At 52.7% G+C, this 20072-nt stretch overlaps 1 protein-coding gene across 1 annotated transcript; it reads right to left on the reverse strand.

Annotated features, from left to right (window-relative positions):
• Positions 1-558: 558 nt before the first annotated feature.
• On the reverse strand, positions 559-10471 carry LOC133357943 (partitioning defective 6 homolog beta-like). The gene is made up of 3 exons (XM_061576146.1): positions 10070-10471; positions 8190-8499; positions 559-4479 (listed from the first exon to the last, which is right to left on the reverse strand). The coding sequence occupies exons 1-3, from the start codon at positions 10127-10129 to the stop codon at positions 3533-3535; spliced, it is 1317 nt and encodes a 438-aa protein (XP_061432130.1). The 5' UTR covers positions 10130-10471; the 3' UTR covers positions 559-3532.
• Between the last annotated feature and the right edge of the window lie 9601 nt (positions 10472-20072).

A 20072-nucleotide genomic window follows, 5' to 3' on the forward strand; every position in this document is an offset into this window, starting at 1 on the left:
TGCAAAACATTAATCCGTACAAAAGGGTTTCTCTTTGGTGTTTTAACATCTTAACGCAACTGGTTTTATTGCCAGAAAGGGTAACACATTCCTGCGGAGGGAGCTGGTAGGAACGTCGGGTTGCTCGGTCAATGGCCAGGGTCAACGGCGGCGTGGTGTATTCCGCAAATATGCCCGACTGTGAGGGCGGGCACAAGCCGGCGTGAGTAGGTGAAACGCTGAGTTTTATAAGGGCACCACGGGGTGACCAGCCCCTCCCCACCCAGCCCCACCCTCCCCACCCAGCCCCTCCCCACCGTCCCCACCCAGCCCCTCCCCTTCCCACCCAGCCCCACCCTCCCCACCCCACCCAGCCCATCCCCACCCTCCCTCCCCACCCAGCCCCTCCCTGCACGACGGACGGACCGACACAATAATCCCCTGTGGGCTGGTGTAACCAGGAGGTTCCTTGCAGTAAAACCTATACTTACATCTGGAAATTCAAGAAGCATCCCCAGTCGGCTTACAGATCGCGATTTGCCACGCATTCCGTGTTCCATCACAACTCTTGCGATGCCATTTTGTTCATAGATTTTAATAGTTTTTACACATATAAAACACACACACACACGCGCACGCACGCACGCGAGTTTCGTTTTCAACGATCATCACCGCCCGGTATCACGTTGCTGCTCGGTGCATTCGATGTAGAAAATTCACAGTAGAATTTGTGGTGTAAAAATGCATTAAAAGTTACATGAGAGATAATACTAAACAACAGGCGGATAGACTGACTGGTCACCGATGGGGTCTCGAGGCAATGACAGACAGACAGACTGGACTCTCTAGGCAATGACAGATTGGTCTCTCTAGGCAATGACAGATTGGTCTCTCTAGGCAATGACAGACAGACTGGACTATCTAGGCAATGACTGAGATGGGTCTCCGATGGGGTCTCTATGCAATGACAGACACACAATACCAAGCCATATTTTTTTTTCTTCTTCTATAAACATCACCTCTAGAAATAATCGCATGGAGGAACAAACCCACCCCCGCACACCAACAGCCATTTGCATAAATAATTCACTGGACACAAATAATAAATTACTGGACGGTTTTAGGCATCGCGAGACCCGGTTCGAATTTCCCTGCAGCAGCCCTATTGCGTTACACTCGTAATTGCCGCTAATGGCATTGCAAGGAACGGAGGGAGCTCAACGATTGCCCGAATAGTTTGGGAGGCTCACAAACGGCCGTGTCGGAAACGCCGATCCACCAAACGCCATCCTGCCGGAATCTTTTCCTGGGTTTAAAACCGGGTTTTGCTGACCCCCTGGGTGATCGAAGCGGATCCTGGAGTCGGCGGTCTCGGCCTGGTGAACGGTGACTCGCACACGGACCAAAAGACTGGCACAGAGATCCACAGACTCGCATCGAGACCCACACACTCGCATAGAGATTCGGAGGTTAGCGTAGAGATGTACACACTCGCATAGAGACCCCATCGACTCACACAGAGACACATTCACAGTTTGAGTTGTGATGATGTATCGTACGGTACATTGCCTGATGTATTGTATTGCACGATACCCGACGATACATTGTTGATGGTATTGGGTCAGTCACCAGCATCGACGAAGTCTCGTATGATTCTGGGCGATTTCTCCTACAATGCATCCTACAGTTTCGTATGAGTCTTCGTATAGTATAATATTGTAAAATACATTGAGCCCAGGTGATGTCTCACACGATACCCGACTACGCATCGCACGATACATTGTGTTATATACCAAACATCATACAATGTATCATATGGTACATCGTACAATGTACCATACGATACACCGTATGGTACATTGTACGAAGCACCATACGATACATCGTACAACGTATCGTACGATACATCATATGATCTAGTGTACGGCGCATCGTGATACCCCCCCCCCACATCACCAACGGCATTGCAGGGGGGGCGGGCGGGTGGTGGTTGGTGGTGGTGGTGCGCGAGATAAATCGGCGCCACCGTTCCCCGCTTGCATCGCGACGTTGAACGGACTCCGGACGGGGGACAGCGGCGCTTTTTGCATATAAGACATCGGTGAAGAGCACTTGATACAACAGCTGTACACGCGACCGTCACGACTTTAGCCGTCACGAAACTACTCTATTACGCACAACAACAATTGCCGCTATAGTAATAATATTATTCATATACAGCCCTTTGTGTCAATCCGTTTGCTGGATGAAGGCCTCCCACCTCCCCCCCCCCCTCCCCCGTGCCGGGTCGCGGGGGGTTGTTTGACCGTACTTCACCACGCCGGTTAGAAGCGGGGGTGGCGGTGGGAGGAGTGGTTCCGGCGTATCGCGGCGGGAGGAGTTAGGTGCCGCGGTGGCTAGGAGATGTTAACTAGCTCGCCTGGTATACAGGAGGTCGTGGGTTCAATCCTAACCCTGACACTGCCTGCTGTATATTTGGAGTTTGCATCTTTCCCCATTGCCGCGTGGATTTTTCTCAGAGTCCCCCGGTTTTCCCCTCCACATTTAGTATCAATAATGTGCGTTTTGAGTGTTTGGCTGCTATACATTTCCACGTGATGAGCCACTTCGTTGAGCTGTCATTCGTGGCCAGGTCGCTTCTAAAAAAAATATCTACATAGCTCAGTGGACCCGACCTGGTTAAATAAAAATAGTACGAAAAGATATTCCCCTATATCCCTCACCACACCTACGTTGTAGGCCGAGGCTGCAACTCGGGTCACCATGTTTACAGCTTGGTGCGCTAACTGCGGTGCCACCGCTCTGTGGGGCGAGGGTAGGGATCGCCGGTAGACCCCTGTTACGGCAAGTGAGCTGCGCGTACTCTGTACGTGGCTGGGTGGCAACCGCAGTCGAACCGCTCGGCCGTCGAGTGCGGACGTTGCGAGTTCGAAACCCTGACTGTGGGCCCGACGCGCTCCGATATCGTCTTCGTCGTCATCGTCGTCGTCATCAGTAGCATCACCTTCATTATCGCCATCATCATTATTGTCGTCGTAGCCATAGTCTGCACGAGCATCATCGCCGTCATCCGTTTGTGATCCATGAACATGAGCACCGCACCATCTACGCGTGTTCCACCAATGCCACCTCTCCCAGAAACAAGGTCAATAGGTCATGACGGCCAATGCTACTGAGGCCACCACGCCATCACTTCCATCCTTCTGCCAGTTTCTCCGGCCATTGCACAGGTAACATCCGACCTCTAGGAACCACTTCAACAGTCCCATCGTCATGATCATCATCGTCATTGTGGTCATCGACACCATCACCTGCGCTTAGTTCTTCTCTTCCCGTGGGGCATTGGGTGCCACGCCAATGCCCGTCTCGAGTGACCTTGTCCTCCGCCATCCATGGATCGGGATCTCCCAAGTTACCCGTCAAGTGTTGGCTCCGACCCATTGCCCGCAAGGTCCAGTTCCCGACGGTTCGGGAAACTGAGTGGCGATCCGTCGCGACCCGCAGACGTCCGCCGGACTTCACGCCGCATTGCGACGGAGGCGTGACGTGGACCTCAGAGGTAGAGCGTGATGACTCCGCCCTCCTCCGTCACGGTGCCCGACCGTCGGTGGGCCCACGGCGAGTTCCGCACACCACCGTCGTACGTGGCCAGCGGTCGGCCCGGCTTGCCGGCGGCGGGGAAGTCCGCATGGCGATCGACGCCGATCTGGTCGATCACCAAATCCTCCTCCTCCGCCTCGCTGTCCCACAGTTCCGTGTCGGACAGGAGCGGCGCTAACGCCAAGCTGTCCGAATCGCCACCGCTCCGCGAGGTCAAAGAGACCTCTTCCTTTACGTGGTTCCTCTTCTTCTGCTGCTGCTGCTGGTGATGATGATGGCGCTGCGACCCCCGTCGCGATAACCTCATCCCTTCGCTGCCGTCGGACACCAGCGACTGCACAGAGCTCTCCGAGCTTCCCGAATCGCGCGTCCAGAACTCATCGTCGTTCCCTCCTCCTCCGACTCCTCCGTCATCCCCGCCGTCCCGCCGTTCCAGCTCCGCGGGCCTCACCGTGATGACGAGGTGGTGCCCGTTGGCCACCATCATCGCCGTCACCTCGTCCAGGCCCTTGCCGGCGACGGGCGCGCCGTTCACCTCCAGCACGCGGTCCCCGACGGAGAGGAGGCCCGACGAGGCGGCCAGACCACCGGGCAGCAGCCGCGAGATGAAGACGCCGGCGCCGCCGCGGCCGCCTAGCCGGGCCCTGCCGTCGGCGCTCCGGTCGGCCACGTAGAAGCCGAGCGGGCGAGCTGAGCCGTGGCGGTAGAGCCGCACGCGACGCAGGCTCGCCGGCAGCACGTCTACGTCGATGAGGGACGACAGCGGGTGGAAGTCCCGGGGGGGCCCCACGGGAAGCCGGGAGGCGTGGGGGGCGCCGTCGCGTCCGCGCAGGCCGGAGAACACCCCTCGCTTGGCGATGGCGGAGGAGGAGACGGCCGCGGTGGCGAGCTGCGCATCATCTGCCGGGGGGGAACGGGAGGTGGAGGAGATAGCAGCGGCGGTGACTCACGCCGCGATGTTGCGTGGCGGTGCTGTGAACGGCACACGGAGGAGTTCGTTGCGATGTGGTGGCTGTGGTGAGCGAGTAACCCGATTAGCACGGTTGGCAACGCACGGTGCATAATGGGTTCAACGTTCCTACATACAAACGTACGCGTAGAACTGTGAGTGAGTAACCCAAAAATAGTTTGCTGGGGAAGTGAGTGGGGGAGGGGGCATCACATTCTAAACTTTGTGACGTTGGACGCCTTCTCACCCACTGCCCCTCGCGTCCCCGGCTGCTGTGCGTGGCACCGTGTGCCTGCAGCGGTGTCGTCTAACAGTCACTTCACGGTACACCTACCCCAGCGGAGAGATTGTCCTGATAGCAACTGCTACACACACACACGCAGGCATGCGGGTGGCTAAAGCACAGCAAGTTGGCACAGTAGGGGGCACAGGTGGTGCATCAGCCAGTCATCTCGGTCAGTCGACCCGTGGCACCTGCTGGGTCTGCCCCGTGACCTCCTGCCAGCGGGCGTTCGACACTTCACATGGCCTCAATGTGCACATGGCCTGGCACAAGCGTCATGGTGACGTCACCGCCACTTAGTGGCGAATGGCAGTTGTTGTTGTGTGTGGGTGTGTACGCGCTGTGCTATGAACCGGCCCACCCGAGTTGATTTACCGCTCACGGCCAACACCAGCGATAATTATCTGAACCAGTCCTCCCCTAGGTCGACTCAGCCTCAAATAAGTACCTGGTGTGATATATAAACATCACCATTGGGAAGACAAAGGCGCCCGGGGCGTGGTGCTGACCACCCACCCCCTCGTGTGCCACAGTGCCGGCCTTCATTAGGTGCTACCCGCTAACAGCACTTGCCCCGACAGTCTGCTAAGGCTACACGGGGGGATCTTTGTCGTTGTGCGCGTGGGTTGGCGTCACGACCTCGCGTCACCCTCGCAGGCGACATTCACCGTGAAGAAATACTAATGTACGCGTAATCTACTCGCGGATCGAACCGTGAACCCTGGATTTTGGAATCGTGTGTGGCTGGGCGTGGGTTTGGGGTGAGGTGGGGGGGGGGGCTGCCAAAGTGTGGGGGGGGGGGGAGGCTGCCAAAGTGGGGGGGGGGGGGGGGGCCCGCCTGGCGATTTCGCTCCGGCCACGCTACTCGACGGCATCCACGGACCCCTTCGCGTGGCGCTGTCAAAGAGATAAATCTCAATTTCCGCCGCCGCTTGCAGGCCCCGCGTGCGAGCGGAATACAAATTGCCTGGTGGACGGTTTGGGGGGTGGGGTGGGGGGGGGTGCGCAGCCCGGGAGCCGAGCCTCGTCTCAAACGCTGTGACGGTCGATTTGCCCCCTGCGCCCGACACGCCACTCGCACTACGAATGAGCAGGCCGACGGGATCTGCGGTGGCAAAATGATGCCGCCCGAAAAGGCGGCTGATGAGGCACCGAGTGTCGAAAGACGGCCCCCCGGGGTTTATCGCTTGCGTTGAGCCGATGCTACCACTGCTGCTGCTGCTGATGACGATGAGAATCCCAGAAGGCCGTGCGGCCGATGGATTGAGTAAAATAAATGTTCTCGTGCGGTATTTCGTGTTTACGTGGGGAGACGAGTATGGGGGAGGAGGCCCTACACCCACCAGGTTATAAAAATTCTCCATGACGCCACCGTGCAGCGATGCTTTCGTGTTGTCATTATGTTCGGTTTGGCAAGCATCCCCGTTCTGTTGAAGAGGGGTGGAACAATCCCCCCCCCCCCCCCCAACCAGCACCACCGATGCCGGTGATGTTGATGAAAATTACTGCGAGGACGATGATGATAATCATTACGATTATGATAAAAGCTACGACGACGATGATGATGATGATGATGGCTGTCGCTCCGCTATTTACACCGAAGCCGACCTCCCGACATTTGACGCGGCCCAGCGGCGGCGCGTTCCCCACTTGCTGCAGAAGTTCACGGTTCGACACCCGGCGGCCGCCCTGGTTATTACTGCGGCGGTAGCGCGTGGACAATTGGAAGTGATACTCCCACGGCGCCGTCTGCTTCACTCGCGTCGGACGTTGAAGATTCCGCCACCCTCCACCACCCCCACCGACGTCATTCACAAGTGCAGGCCATCGTGTGACGGCATCTCGGGCCCATATTTGCCAAATTTGCCAAAAGTTCTAAAAAGCCTCCTAACAAGTGGCTTGGGACTACAGGCAGCCACGTGCAGCAGCAGCGTAGCCACCGCCACCACCACCGCCACCACTGCCGCCCGGCTAATTCGCAAGGCAATTGCGCGCCAGGTTGCCGTAGGCGGCCGCGGGGCGGCAGAGGGCGGTGAGGCCAACGTCAAAAGTCCACCACTGTACCGTGCTTCCATGCTCCCCATCCGGCGCAGACCCCGCACCGATCCAAACTGATCCGCGTGGCGTGGGGGAGGGAGGGGGGCCCTCATCCAGCAGTGGATTGACTACCGGATGCCTGGTTAATCGGACCTGGCAAATTTTGCCGGCTGGCGTAATTTCCAGAAATAAAAACCAGAGTCTGTTTTTGGTGCCGAAGGTTTAAAAATAGCAGCGGCGAGGGCCCCGAAATAAAGACAAAACGAAATATTAAAACCCCGCGATTGCGGTGGCGTCATTACCACCGCAACGATGATGACTGTAATCTCCCACAAAAAAAGGGGGGGGGGGCGGGGGCCGAATGCTTGAGCTCCTCCGGTCCCATCGGCGGGGGAACGTTTCCATCTTGAACGTCCACAGAGAGATTTTTCGACTGAACGCGTCTCGCTCACGGGTTTCCCGCACTCCCCTCCGCCAACGCGCCGTCGTTCTGCGTTCACCAAATCGCTCCTCCACCTTTCGAAAACAAGTTGCCTCGTTCCATGCTGCGCGCGCCCGATCGTGGCTAAACGCGTCCCACACCCGACGCGCTAAACAATTCACGCTGTCCGTGTTAACAGAGCCGGTTTCAAATTGAGATTGAGATCTCGGGTGCACGTGTGTACACGCGTTCTGTGCGTGTGTACACGTGTTTTGTGCGTGTGCACGTGTTCCACGTGACGTTGACAAATAAATATTCCCATCAGTCCAACTAACGATAACTATTTATATTTTACCAGGTAAGGCCCACTGAGCTAAAATAGCTCTTTTTCAGATGCGACCTGGCTCATCACAAATGATAGCTCAACGAAGTGGCTTATCGCGTGGAAATGTACAGCAGCCAAACACTCTAAACGCACATTGTTGATTCTAATTGTGGAGGGAAAAACGGAAAGACCCGGAGAAAAATCCATGTGACCACGTGGAGAGAGACACCCAAACTCCAAATATGCAGCAGGCGTGAGGGTTCGGGATCGAACCTATGACCTCCTGTATACCGGGCGAGGTAGTTAACATCTCCTAGCCACTGCAGCGCCCTCGTGGTGCTGAGCAGCACGCATCATGTATCGCAGCCAAATACTCCAAACGCGTGATGTTGATTCTAAATGTGGAGGAAAAACCGGAGGACGCGGAGAAAAATCCACGCGACCACGTGGAGAGAGACACCCAAACTCCAAATATACAGCAGGTGTCGTCAGGGTCGGAAGCAAACCCACCCACGACCTCCTGCATAGCAGCCCGCGAGGTAGTTAACAACGGCCCCTGCACCTGCGGCATGGTCAACCCACCGCAGCCGCTCACCTGCGATGGTGACGGTGATTCGCAGGAGCGGTGCCGCCCCCGCTATGGCCTTGGCGAAGTTGTGGCTGTTCGTGATGGGCAGCAGACTCCCGTCGGACACCGTGTAGCACACGACCAGTTCCCCTCCACCTCCTCGTCCTCGTCTTCCTCCTCCTCCTGCTGCTCCTGCTGCTGTCTTCTTGCTGCCTCCTGCGCTCGCTCCTCCCACCATCCCTGCCAGGCCGTGCAGCCTCAGCAGCAGGGCCCGGAACTCCTCCAAACGCGGGGGTGGACACCGGGCGATCGACACGCGCCGGAACTCCGCGCCAAACTGGTGGACGGGGCGCAGAGACGGACGGGTCAGGCGGAAGGGCGAGACAAATTGGATCGGTGGACAAGTGGATGTATGCAGGAGTGGATAGGTGGACAAGTGGATGGGTGGACAAGTGGATGGGTAGGCACGTGGATGGGTGGTCGGATGGATGGACAAGGAGATGAATGCAGGAGTGGATGGGTGGACAAGTGGATGGGTGGACAAGTGGATGGTCAGATGGACGGATGAACTGATAGATGGACATATGTATGTTCAGATGGATAGACGTGGAAGAGTAGACTAAAGACCCTTTCTAGAGATCCCTCAAGTGGAGGCCCCTTCCATCAGCAGTGGCGCGAGTGAGCAATTTCAGGGCTGTGCCTTGACCTGTTTTACATTGGATGTCAAACGATTCGGCGTTTAGATTCAAATCTACGTTGCGGCTAATATAGCGATCTCTCGTGGCTGCATGGGCCACACAACCCAATGCATAGTTAAAAAAACAACAACCGAAGGTAATTCTGGCTTAAAAGAAGCATTTCAGTGGAAATTCCACATTCCTACGACGGGGAGCCAAGCCCATCTAAACCACAGCTGGATGAAGGTCTCTCTCCCCGTGCCGTGCTGGTCACGGTGCCTGTTTGACCATTCTTCACCACGCCGGTCAGTACGGGTTGTTGAAGGGCTGGCGGCCCGGGAACGGGTTCGGATTATCACTCGCCACTGATGTTAGCCGTGGCCGGGCAGGAAAAGATTTCGTCCCGAAAAAATTATGGAAAGATGGGATCGGTAATGACACCTTTGCGCGTCGTACCGATCTGAATAAGTTATCACCATGCACTTGCCCCAGCAGCCTGCGCAGGCTACACGCGCGGCGTGGGAACTTTGTCTTTCTTGTGTATATGTATACGCACGTACTGTACGTGCTCGTATCTATACACGCATCTTGTATGTTGAACTTCTTTCGCACCGTACGTAGCGAACCGTGCTAATCGGAGGTGCGATCTTGCATTGACTAGAGTGGTGAAGTATGGTCAAATATCGATGCAATGAAATTATCTTTGTAAACAAAGAGCGTATGAAGGTGTCAATGTAATAATGCTACGAACCCAGCGGTCCCGAGTTCGACTCCCGCTCACGGCCACCAATACGCCGGTGACGTTTTATCTGAACCGGTCCCCGGGGTTTTCCCTAGGTCGACTCAGCCCCAAATGAGTAACCTGGTGCGGTGTTAAAAAAAAAACCCCATCGCAACTCAGGAGACAAAGGCGGCCGGGCGTGGCGCTGGCCACCCACCCTGGCCTTAATAGGTGCTCGCTAACAGCACTTGCCCCATCAGTCTGTGACAGGCTACACGGGTGTGGGAGGGTGTGGGGGGGGGGGTCTCTGTCCTGTGTGTGTGCGGCTATGCAGAGGAGTAACGCGCTTTACGCTGATCTGATTTACAAATAGAAAATTGGCGTCGCTTAAAATTTGGTCGTAACCGCACGCGATACGCACACATTTGAGCGAAATCCCCCCCCCCACCAAACACCCCCCCCCACCACCAAACACCCCCCCACCAAACCCCACCCCACAAAATCCTTACCTGGCTCTTAATTTCAACGATGCCGGGAGCGACAAGCGACGGCTTCTGATGTCGCGTCATCTCTCCGGAGGTCCCAATGACGAACCGACGACCGATCGATCGATCGATTTAAAATACCGCCGCCGATGACGAAATCTCCTCGGTAGCCTCACTGTTGGTGTTGTGGACACCGCTAACGTCGTTCAAAACCCCTATCGAACGACACGCGCGCGCGTTTATATATTTGTTAAATATATACACACACACGCACGCGCGCTCGCGTCAATCAAACGTTAATTGTTGCTATAAGCGGGGCCGATGATCCAATTGGCCCTCTTCGCGACGAATTAACAGTCGCAGGATTGGTCGATGTTAATTGAACCCATCCGAGCGCGCTGCGGCGATGCCGATGATGATGATCACGCTCTGCGCCGTCTGAACACAGAGCGGCCCCAGGGTCTATATATAGACTCGGGCGCGGACGTCACGCGGGGAGTGACAAACTCCTTATATGGCTCTTCCGGTTCTCGGGCATTCTCATTGCACCCCCCCCCCCACCCGATTGAATATAACATTGGCGGTGTCGCCTTGGTGGGGAGCGGTGGTGCAGCGGTTAGCGCCACGTTGCGCTGCTCATCCTGGCGGGCCTGGGTTCGATTCCCGCTCACGGCTACCAACACACCTATGGTGGCAGTTATCTTGAACCGGTGCTTGGCCTCCCTCTAGGTCGACTCGGCCTCAAATGAGTAGCCGGTGCGGTGTTGTGAACTTCGCCACTGGGGAGACAAAGGCGGCCATGCCGGTCTTCGTAGGTGCTACTCGCTAACAGCACTTACCCCAACAGTCTGTTAAGGCTATACGGGGGATTTTTGTGTCTGTGTGGTGGCCTTGAAAGGTAACTATGGACGATAGGCGACGTTTCGGGCAATAGCCCTTCTTCACACTCTACCTGTATGGGCTATGCAGAAGGACCATTACCCGAAACGTCGCTTCCTTTTTAAGGCCACGGTGTTATTGACGAATGTGTAATTTTTGAATAACGTAAACAGCCATTTATTTATAGGCCGCCTTCCCACATCTACCTGTCCCTTCAGGTAAAAACAAAATACTGACTACTGTATACACATTTATTATTTTATTATTTTACACATTCCATCAGCTACACGGGAGTGAATGATTTTAACAGCATTGGTTCGATCGGAGCAAACTCGGGACTAGCTTCAACATTCAGTGTCCCAACATCGGATTCCTCCAGTACAAATACAAATTCTGATTCTAAGGTCCTCTGAATCGGTGCTGGTGAGCTGCCAGATGTTATGGGTAAAGGACCCTCCTCTGTTGGACGTGGGTCTGAGTTTGATGCCCAATTACACTCAACGCTTCGGTTGCTTTGGAGGCGAATAGATTATCCGAGTGGAATCGATGTATCGGTTCAATGCTGCTGAAATATATGCACTCCCATGCGGCCGTCTGGCTGATGGGATGCGTAAAGATTTTTTTTGTTGTTCACGTGATGAGGAGTATTGGAAGAAGACACTATACCTGATCATCGTATTTGTTAATGTAACTGGTATGAACAAATATCAGAATAGGTTTGACCCTTTCAAGCAATAAAACCAGTTGTGTTAAGTGCAAAAAAAACCCACCAACAGTTCCTGAAGAATTGGATCGTGGTCTTCACGTCTTAAGTCGCCATCATTATCAATGTGAGCAATTCTGACCCACTTTTTTCTGTCCGCATGCTGCCTTATCGTCGGCTTCACTTCGGCTCAAACTTATTTTGATGCTGACTCAAGACAAGGAGGACCGCAAAGCGGGTTTTCAGGAACTGCCGATGGGTTGTTGTTTTTGCATAACGCGCAAGAGGTGGATTGCCTCGGTGTGCATGTGATGTCTGCGTGTGGTAGTTTTTTTTTTAAACTCGTGGTTTTTCTGGCCTGCGCTATATTTATCTGATACCCCCCTCCTGATGCACCCCAACAAATTCGTTAATAACACCGTGGCCTTGAAAGGGAGAAAATGAACATAATAGGCGACGTCTCTGGCAATAGCCCTTCTTCTTAATAGCACGTACATCTTTTCCCGAAATTTAGTATGTGCAATGAAGAAGAGCCATTGGCCGAAACGCCGCCCGTTATTGTTTTTTTCTCTCTTCAGGCCATCCAGGCGGCACAGTGTTGTTGTTGACACGGGGCGTATTGAGCTGTGTTGTATCAGAGCCGTCCCGAGGAGAACGGCGAATCGGGGCGACTGCCCCGGGCCCCGCGCTTTGGGGGGGGGGGCACACAAAATGTGATTTTGCCTCGCACCCCCCTATGGACGATCCAGGTTGTTGTTCTTTGTTTTTGTGCACCACTGCGTACGCAGCAACGGCATCACCACATCCCGTGTGCTACTTTGCTCTTCGCTTGCATGGATTCTCGCCGCACTTACAGATTCAGATCGGCGGGAGCATCCACAGGCTACTTGACTGCGAGCGAGCTTCATAGGTCCATCCCCTATGACCCCGGTGACTCTGCCATGTACGCGACCCTTCCTTCAATCGCAATGGGGGCTTGCGGGGGTAGGGCGGGTGCCGATTTCTCACTCTCCCCGCGTGTGCGCTGGATTCAATTCCGTACGCGGCCAGCACGAGCAGAATTAGAATCTTGTGTTTATACTGCAGGAGTAATCCGATGAGCTATGAAGCTCTTTTAGCACAGATGTCCAGTCGGGGCACGGGGTAAGAACGTTCAAACAGCAAACACAGTTACAAAACACACGATAGGAGTGTAAAGCACAGTTCCTATGACCTGCACTGTTTCATTGCTTTTATGGCTTTATTTTGGTGATTTTCGAAAAGTTTTTTGGTTTGGCCATGTTTGTTTGTTGTAGTACAGAGTTAGACTGATGGCCTTAATCTAAGTTGTCTTGTGGTTGTTGTTGTTTGACTTGCATCCCACTGGGATATTTGCACAGGGTTGCTGTACGGTGATTTTTTCTGCAATATTTTGCTGTCTTTTCTTGGATTTTCTGTTTGCACGTAGTAACTTTAAGATGTTTTCTTGTTCATGTTTTTGTTTTTTGTTTGTTGCGGTTGCACCCGATTCAAGAGCCGAATGGCTCACAGGGCTATACCTAATAAATGAACTTTAAAATTTGAAACTTTGAAATGTAAACAAGTCTTTCATTATATAATTGTCGTGGGAATTGGTGAGTAGCCGTGGTTATTTGTGGGACGATTTTCCTGCGGAATCTCCCCTCGATGCGAGTGAGTTCTGAGCCTGCCAGCAGCAACCTGCTCTTCAGAAGTCCACGGAAGGCTGCAAGGGGTAGTGGGGGAGATCTTTGTTGTCTTCGGTGGCGTTGACTCACTCTTCCGCGTGTTCGCCGTTGAATGACTCGATCGGTGGAACGCACTTTAACGCTCCTTCATTGAGGATTTGTAATGGTAATGAGGACGCGCGTCATGTTACAAGTATGCGATTGTGCGTGTGTGTGTGCGTGTGTGCGTGTAGCGGTAGTGTAGCTGCTTAGCGCGCTGCGCTACGAACCCGCTCACGGCCAACACCGGTGATGATTAATTGAATCCGTCGTGGGCCTTCCGCTAGGTCGACTCAGCCTAAAATTAGTACCTGGTGAGATGTGTAAAACATCGCCTACGAGGGAGACAAAGGCGGCCGGGCGTGGTTCTGGCCCCCCACCTCATCATAGGTACTCGCTAACAGCACTTGCCCCAACATTCTGTTTAAGGCTATGAGGGGGATCTTTGTCTGTATCTTTGTGTGTGTGTGTTTATCGATGTGTGTGTGTATGCCAACAGCTCTAACCTCAATAACAATGTATATACAAAGCTATACGGGGGATCTTTGTCTGTATCTTTGTGTGTGTATTTATCTTCGTGTGTGTTTAAAGGGTGTAGTGTGGTGTAGCGGTTAGCGCGCTGCGTTACGAACCCAACGACCTGAGTTTCGATTCCCGCTCATGGCCACCAGCATTAGTGACGATTATCTGAACCGGTACTGGGCCTCCCCTAGGTCTACTCAGCCTCAAATGAGCACCTGTTGCGGTGTGTAAACATCGCCACTGGGGAGACAAAGGCAGGCCGGGCGTGGTGTTTGGCCACCCACCCCATCGTGTTGCCGTTCCGGCCTTCATAGGTGCTACTGCTAACAGCACTTGCCCCTACAGTCTGTTACAGTGCTTACACGGGTACGGGGGGGATCTTTGTCTTCGTATGCCTCAGGCCAAACAGTGTTATAGTGTTATATATACAAACTATACGGTGGACCTTTGTCTGTACACCGACGGTGCGATAGCGGCTGGCATGCAGGTACAGAGGACAAAGCCACGGTTCTGTCTCTTGAGCCCTGTAAATCCCTTGCGTCGCGGTACGGATCTAATCTTCTTCAGTTGCCCGGTGATGAACTCACCAACCCACCCCAGTCACCCTCCTCGCTCCGCCGTGCAATCGGCGAGAGAGGGGGAGGCAGAGAGACGGGAAGGGGCTTTGTTGGGATTTTTGGCTTAAAACTTTCGTGACTGCAGGAATTCATATTCTTGGTTCTTTCGGTAAAGTCACGGGGGTTGGATACGCACGGTGCAACATACACACATGCTTACTGTGGCATACTTTTTTTTGTATATAAATGACGTTTCGGGCAATGGGCCTTCTTAAAACACATAACGAGAAAGGCTTTACAGCGAGGCCGGGTGGATGAGAATAGTTGGAGACTGTACTTGTTTACATCATAGGTCCTGATGCTAATTAAATGTAATGTTTTTATGAAGTAGTTTGTTTTAGGCACAGTTACGTAATAGTAGCTGTTGAGTAAGAGAGAAACATTTTCGCAATCATGAAGCAGACAATAAAATCAACTCAAATTGCAAGCTTGCATCCATTTGGTTTTTTCAATCATACGCTGAGTTCTTTCGGTAAAGTCACGTAGGTAAAAAATGAAATTAAAATGATTTTATATTATATTATTTTATTTTTTTATTAATTTTTATTTCATTTTTTACCTACGTGACTTTACCGAAAGAACTAAGAGTATGAATCCTTGCAGTCACGAAAGCTTCAAATCTAGAATTTTTGAATAATTATAAAAAATGTATCACGTTAATAATATACAGTACATCGGGTTTGATGAAACAAAGTAAGTTTGTACTTAACGTGTCCGTGCTTAATTTGTGTTTTCGATGGTCCGGCGATCTCTCGCCACCCCCAAAAAGGGCGTCTCGCACCATCAATAAAGTCACGTAGAAAGAGAAAATAATAATTTAGAGAAAATAATCATTTAAAGTATAACTTATTATTTTATCTTTTTAAGTGACTTCACCGAAAGAACCAAAGAGTAATTCCTGCAGTCACGAAAGCGCCAAAACAAGTTTGCTCAATGTTGCTGGCACAACGCATTGAGATCACAACGCGTGGAGCGTTACATCGCAACACGCGGTGCGCTGAACGGAGCCCCCCCCCCCCCCACGTGTTACTTTTACACGGTGGGGTGGGGGGGTACTCTTCCTAATCACCGTCGTTAAGAAAAGGGAGTTCTCCTGTACGTGTGTATGTCGGACTTTTTTTGCACCGTACGTGCGCGGGTGTGTGTGTGGGGGGGGGGGGGGTTAAGGACGACAACACCAGGACACCATCCTAATGAAGAAGACGTCTTGAGACTCGGCGACGCTTTCTCGGGCTCATCAATCAAACGCGACTCGCGGCGATTTAATTAAATCGACGAACATTGACGAGCGGTGATCGTCAGCCTAAGACGCACTCGTGGCCGTGATGAACCGTGAGCGGTGATCTTCTTCGGCTCGGGTTCGCCCTATCTGGGTGTCACCAGCAGGGCTGGGACCATCTGCCGTGTTGAGAGTAGCGGTGAACGCCGCACCACGCTCCGAGCCCCAGTGGACCGAGTTCGATTCCCTCTCACGGCCAACATTGGTGGCGAATATCTGAACCGGTCCTGGGCCTCTCCTAGGTCGACTCAAACTAAAATTCGAAGCTTTGCGCACTTGTAGAAACATCACCACCGGGGAGATAAAGGCGGCCGGGAGTGGTTCTGGCTACATCGCCTCTTCAAGGACCACCGGGACTTAATAGATGCTCGCTAACAGCACTCTATATATATCTATTTACTGTATAGGGGAATATTTGTCCGTGTACTCGGCTGTAACCGGTCTGTGCTTCGTCACCAATACCTTATCTGTGACGTTGGAAGCACACAAAAATGTGCGTTTGGCACGAAGCAAGAATGTGGGTTTAAGTGTGGACAGACGCACAGTGTCTTCAAGGTGTGTGTGTGTGCGCGCGTGTGCGCGTGTGTGTCTGTGGGGTAGCGGTAGTGTAGCGGTTAGCGCGCTGCGTTACGAACCCGGCGACCCAGGTTCGATTCCTGCTCACGGCCAACACCAGTGATGATTATCTGAACCGGTCCTGGGCCTCCCCTAGGTCGACTCAGCCTGAAATGAGTACCCGGTGCGGTGTGTAAACATCGCCACTGAATCTCCCCGTGCCCCAACAGCCTGGTTAGGCTACACGGGGGATCTTTGGCTTTGTTTCGGGGTACGTGTGTGTGTGTGTGCGGGTGTGTGCCGCTGACGGTCAATACCTGTGACGATACATTTGAACGAGTTCTGGGCCCTCTCCTAGGTAAACTCAGCCTCAAATGAGTACCTGGTGCGGTGTGTAGTAAACATCGCCACTGGGGAGACAAAGGCGGCCGGGCGTGGTGCTTGCCACCCACCCCCTCGTGTGCCGTTCCGGCCATCGTAAGTGCTCGCTCACAGTACTTGCCCCAACAGTCTGTTAAGGCTATACGGGGGTGCTTTGTCTCTGTATGTACTGGCGGAGCCAGGGGGAGGGGGTAGGGTGGGGTGGCACGTGCCCCCCCAATGATCCGATCGAAATCCCTACTTTCGATCGGATCATTGGGGTTTATTAGTAATAAATCGGCATTTTGCGACCCACACTGCCACTGTGTAGAATATTATTACGTGCCAGGCACTCTATGAGATTATAGAACAATAGTCTGAGTCCATAATTGGCAATAAGTAACGGCAAAGCGGTTATAAGCGGCTCACAGAATTGTGCGCAATTGCGTATACAGGACACGACTTCCCTGAAGGCATTCACCTTCAGCGAGCGCGACGCCGATCACACAACGCGGTTCGAATTCGACCCTCGATCGATGGCTGCGCCATCGCCGCACACGCGTCAAATAAAAAGCAAGGAACAAGTCCTTACTAACTAACAACTCCTTACTTACTAACAACTCCTCTATCATTTTTCATTGCTGGAGGGGTTGCCCCCCCCATCTGAAAATCCTGGCTCTGCCATTCTTCGTATGGGGGTATGTGGATAGAACCTTGCGTCTTACCCTGGTATGTGTGTATATATTTGTGTGGAGGGAGCGGTAGTCTAGCGGTTCTGGGCCTCCCCTAGGTCGACTCAGCCTTAAACGAGTACCTGGTGTGAACATCGTCACTGGGGAGACAAAGGCGGCCGGGCGTGGTTGTTGCCACTCACCCCCTCGTGTGCCACCGTGCCTGCCTGCATGGCTGCTAGTTAACAGCACTTGGCACAACAGCCTATACGGGACATCTTTGCCTTTGTGATCGTGCGTACTTGAGATAGCCTCTTTATCTTATCCCAAACGTTTATAATCTTTAAACACACCCTTAAACAAATACACGTGAGAGGAATTCAGTAAACGTTAGGGGAATGGCCATTGTATATACATTCTGAAGATCACGTTTATTTACGATGTGGAATTCAGCATCACCACTGCCAGGCTTCAATGCAGCCGGAGCTGTCTGCGGCTGAGCTCTGGAAAATATTCCTCGTCCCGCGAGGAAAAATGAAGTCCTGATCACCACCACCATCATCACAATCATCATCACCACTATCATCATCATCATCATCACCACTATCATCATCATCATCACCACAATCATCATCATTACCACCACCACCGCTATCATCACGACCACCACTATCACCACCATCACTAACCCTATCATCACCACCATCACCACCATCACTAACCCTATCATCACCACCATCATCACCATCACCACCATCACTATCCCTATCATCACCATCATCACCACCACAATCTTCATCACCACCACCACCACCATCATCGCCCAGCACTATCACCACCACCACCACAATAACCATCATCATCACCACAACCGCCATGGCCACCACAACCTGCACCACCATCATCATTGCTAGCACTATCACACCACCACCACAATAATCATCATCATTGCAAACCTGAACCACATCCGCACACAAATCAAGTCAGAAGATGTGGGCACCTGATGACTCAGATGGACAACTGTGAGGAAACAAAAACAACTCTCCGGTCAGTGTGGAGGGTGAACTGTGGTCACCCAGTACAGAACCACGAAAAACATATGAAGACTCAATACCCGATCCACAAACATGCGAAATAGGTGGAATCATCACAGCAGCGATGATACAGCAGTGCGCAACTCCTGACTCGGCAATCATCCGGCTCATCAACCACCCCACAGCTATTGCAACCCCCATCAGTAATCAGCCATGCGAAGAAAACATGACTACAGATTCGCACTGAGACTTATAGACTCACACAGAGACCCATCGACTTTCATCGAGACCCCTAAACTCACACCGAAATCTATAGAATTCCATTGAGACCCATTCACTCACATAGAGACCCTTAAACTCACACATACATATATAGAATCACACTGAGATCGATAGACTCACACAGAGATTCGCATACAGCAGCAAACACTGACATAGAGACCCATAAACTCACACGTATCTATAGATCCGCATACAGAACCACAGAGACCGATATACTCACACAGAGAACTATATGGAGGAGGAGGCATCATCGAAGCAGCGACGACAAAAACCCTCTGCTACTCCTCTCTCCACGGTAATCTGGCTCATCAACCGCCTCGAATAAAAACACATTCCTGCGGAGGGAGCTGGTAGGAACGTTGGGTTGCTCGGTCAATGGCCAGGGTCAACGGCGGCGTGGTGTATTCCGCAAATATGCCCGACTGTGAGGGCGGGCACAAGCCCGCGTGAGTAGGTTAAACGTTGAGTTTTATAAGGGCACCACGGGGTGACCAGCCCCTCCCCACCCAGCCCCACCCTCCCTCCCACCCCCCACCCAGCCCCACCCTCCCCACCCAGCTCCTCCCCACCCTCCCCACCCAGCCCCTCCCCACCTTCCCCTCTCCACCCAGCCCCACCCCTCCCATTTTTGGATGCACGACGGACGGACACAATAATCCCCTGTGGGCTGGTGGAACCAGGTGGTTCCTCCCAGTATGAATAAAGTTACGTAGGTACAAATTGCAAAAGTGCATACATTATTGTCGATTTTTCAACGCCTAATCTAATCTTGGGCCAGGCACCGAAACGAAAAGAGTCCAGACCACAGCAGAGACAACGACACACAAGCCCCTCAATGCGATTGCACGGTGAAATGTCGCTATCGATTACGTGGGTTAGGATCAACGTTACAAATCATAGTTGCAAATGTGGGTGTGCCCGGCACTCATCTTTCTGCTTCAGGAGATCGTTTGAAGGAAGATTTACGTTGGTGCTGCGAAGGCCTCTGTCGCCTATTCAAATTCGTGTAATTGGGATAGTTAAGAGGCAATTATGTTTCTTGGGTTTGACAATGGGGTTAACATGGGGTTAATGAATTAGCTAAGTGTAGCGCAGATTTGCCAATATGGATTTTATAGATGAACAGGGCCCAATGTAGATTCGCGTCTTGCATTAATCAGAATCAGAAAGGGTTTTATTCGCCATGAAAGTTCGCACAGACAAGGAATTTACTTTGGCCGGAAGGTGCATACATTCAACATATAGATATCTTAAATCTTAAATAAGTGGTTTACAAGTCTAACTATACTAAAGGTACAAGTCTAAGTGATGTGAGATTGGATTTTTCAGCAGAGATGACAATGGTGGGACCCGTACAGTGGTAACATCCAGTACAAATCGAAGAGCAGAACGATGGAGGAG

This window comes from Lethenteron reissneri, chromosome 60, assembly GCF_015708825.2.
Source record: "Lethenteron reissneri isolate LAM-NWPU_2019-01 chromosome 60, ASM1570882v1, whole genome shotgun sequence".
Lineage (NCBI taxonomy): Eukaryota > Metazoa > Chordata > Hyperoartia > Petromyzontiformes > Petromyzontidae > Lethenteron > Lethenteron reissneri.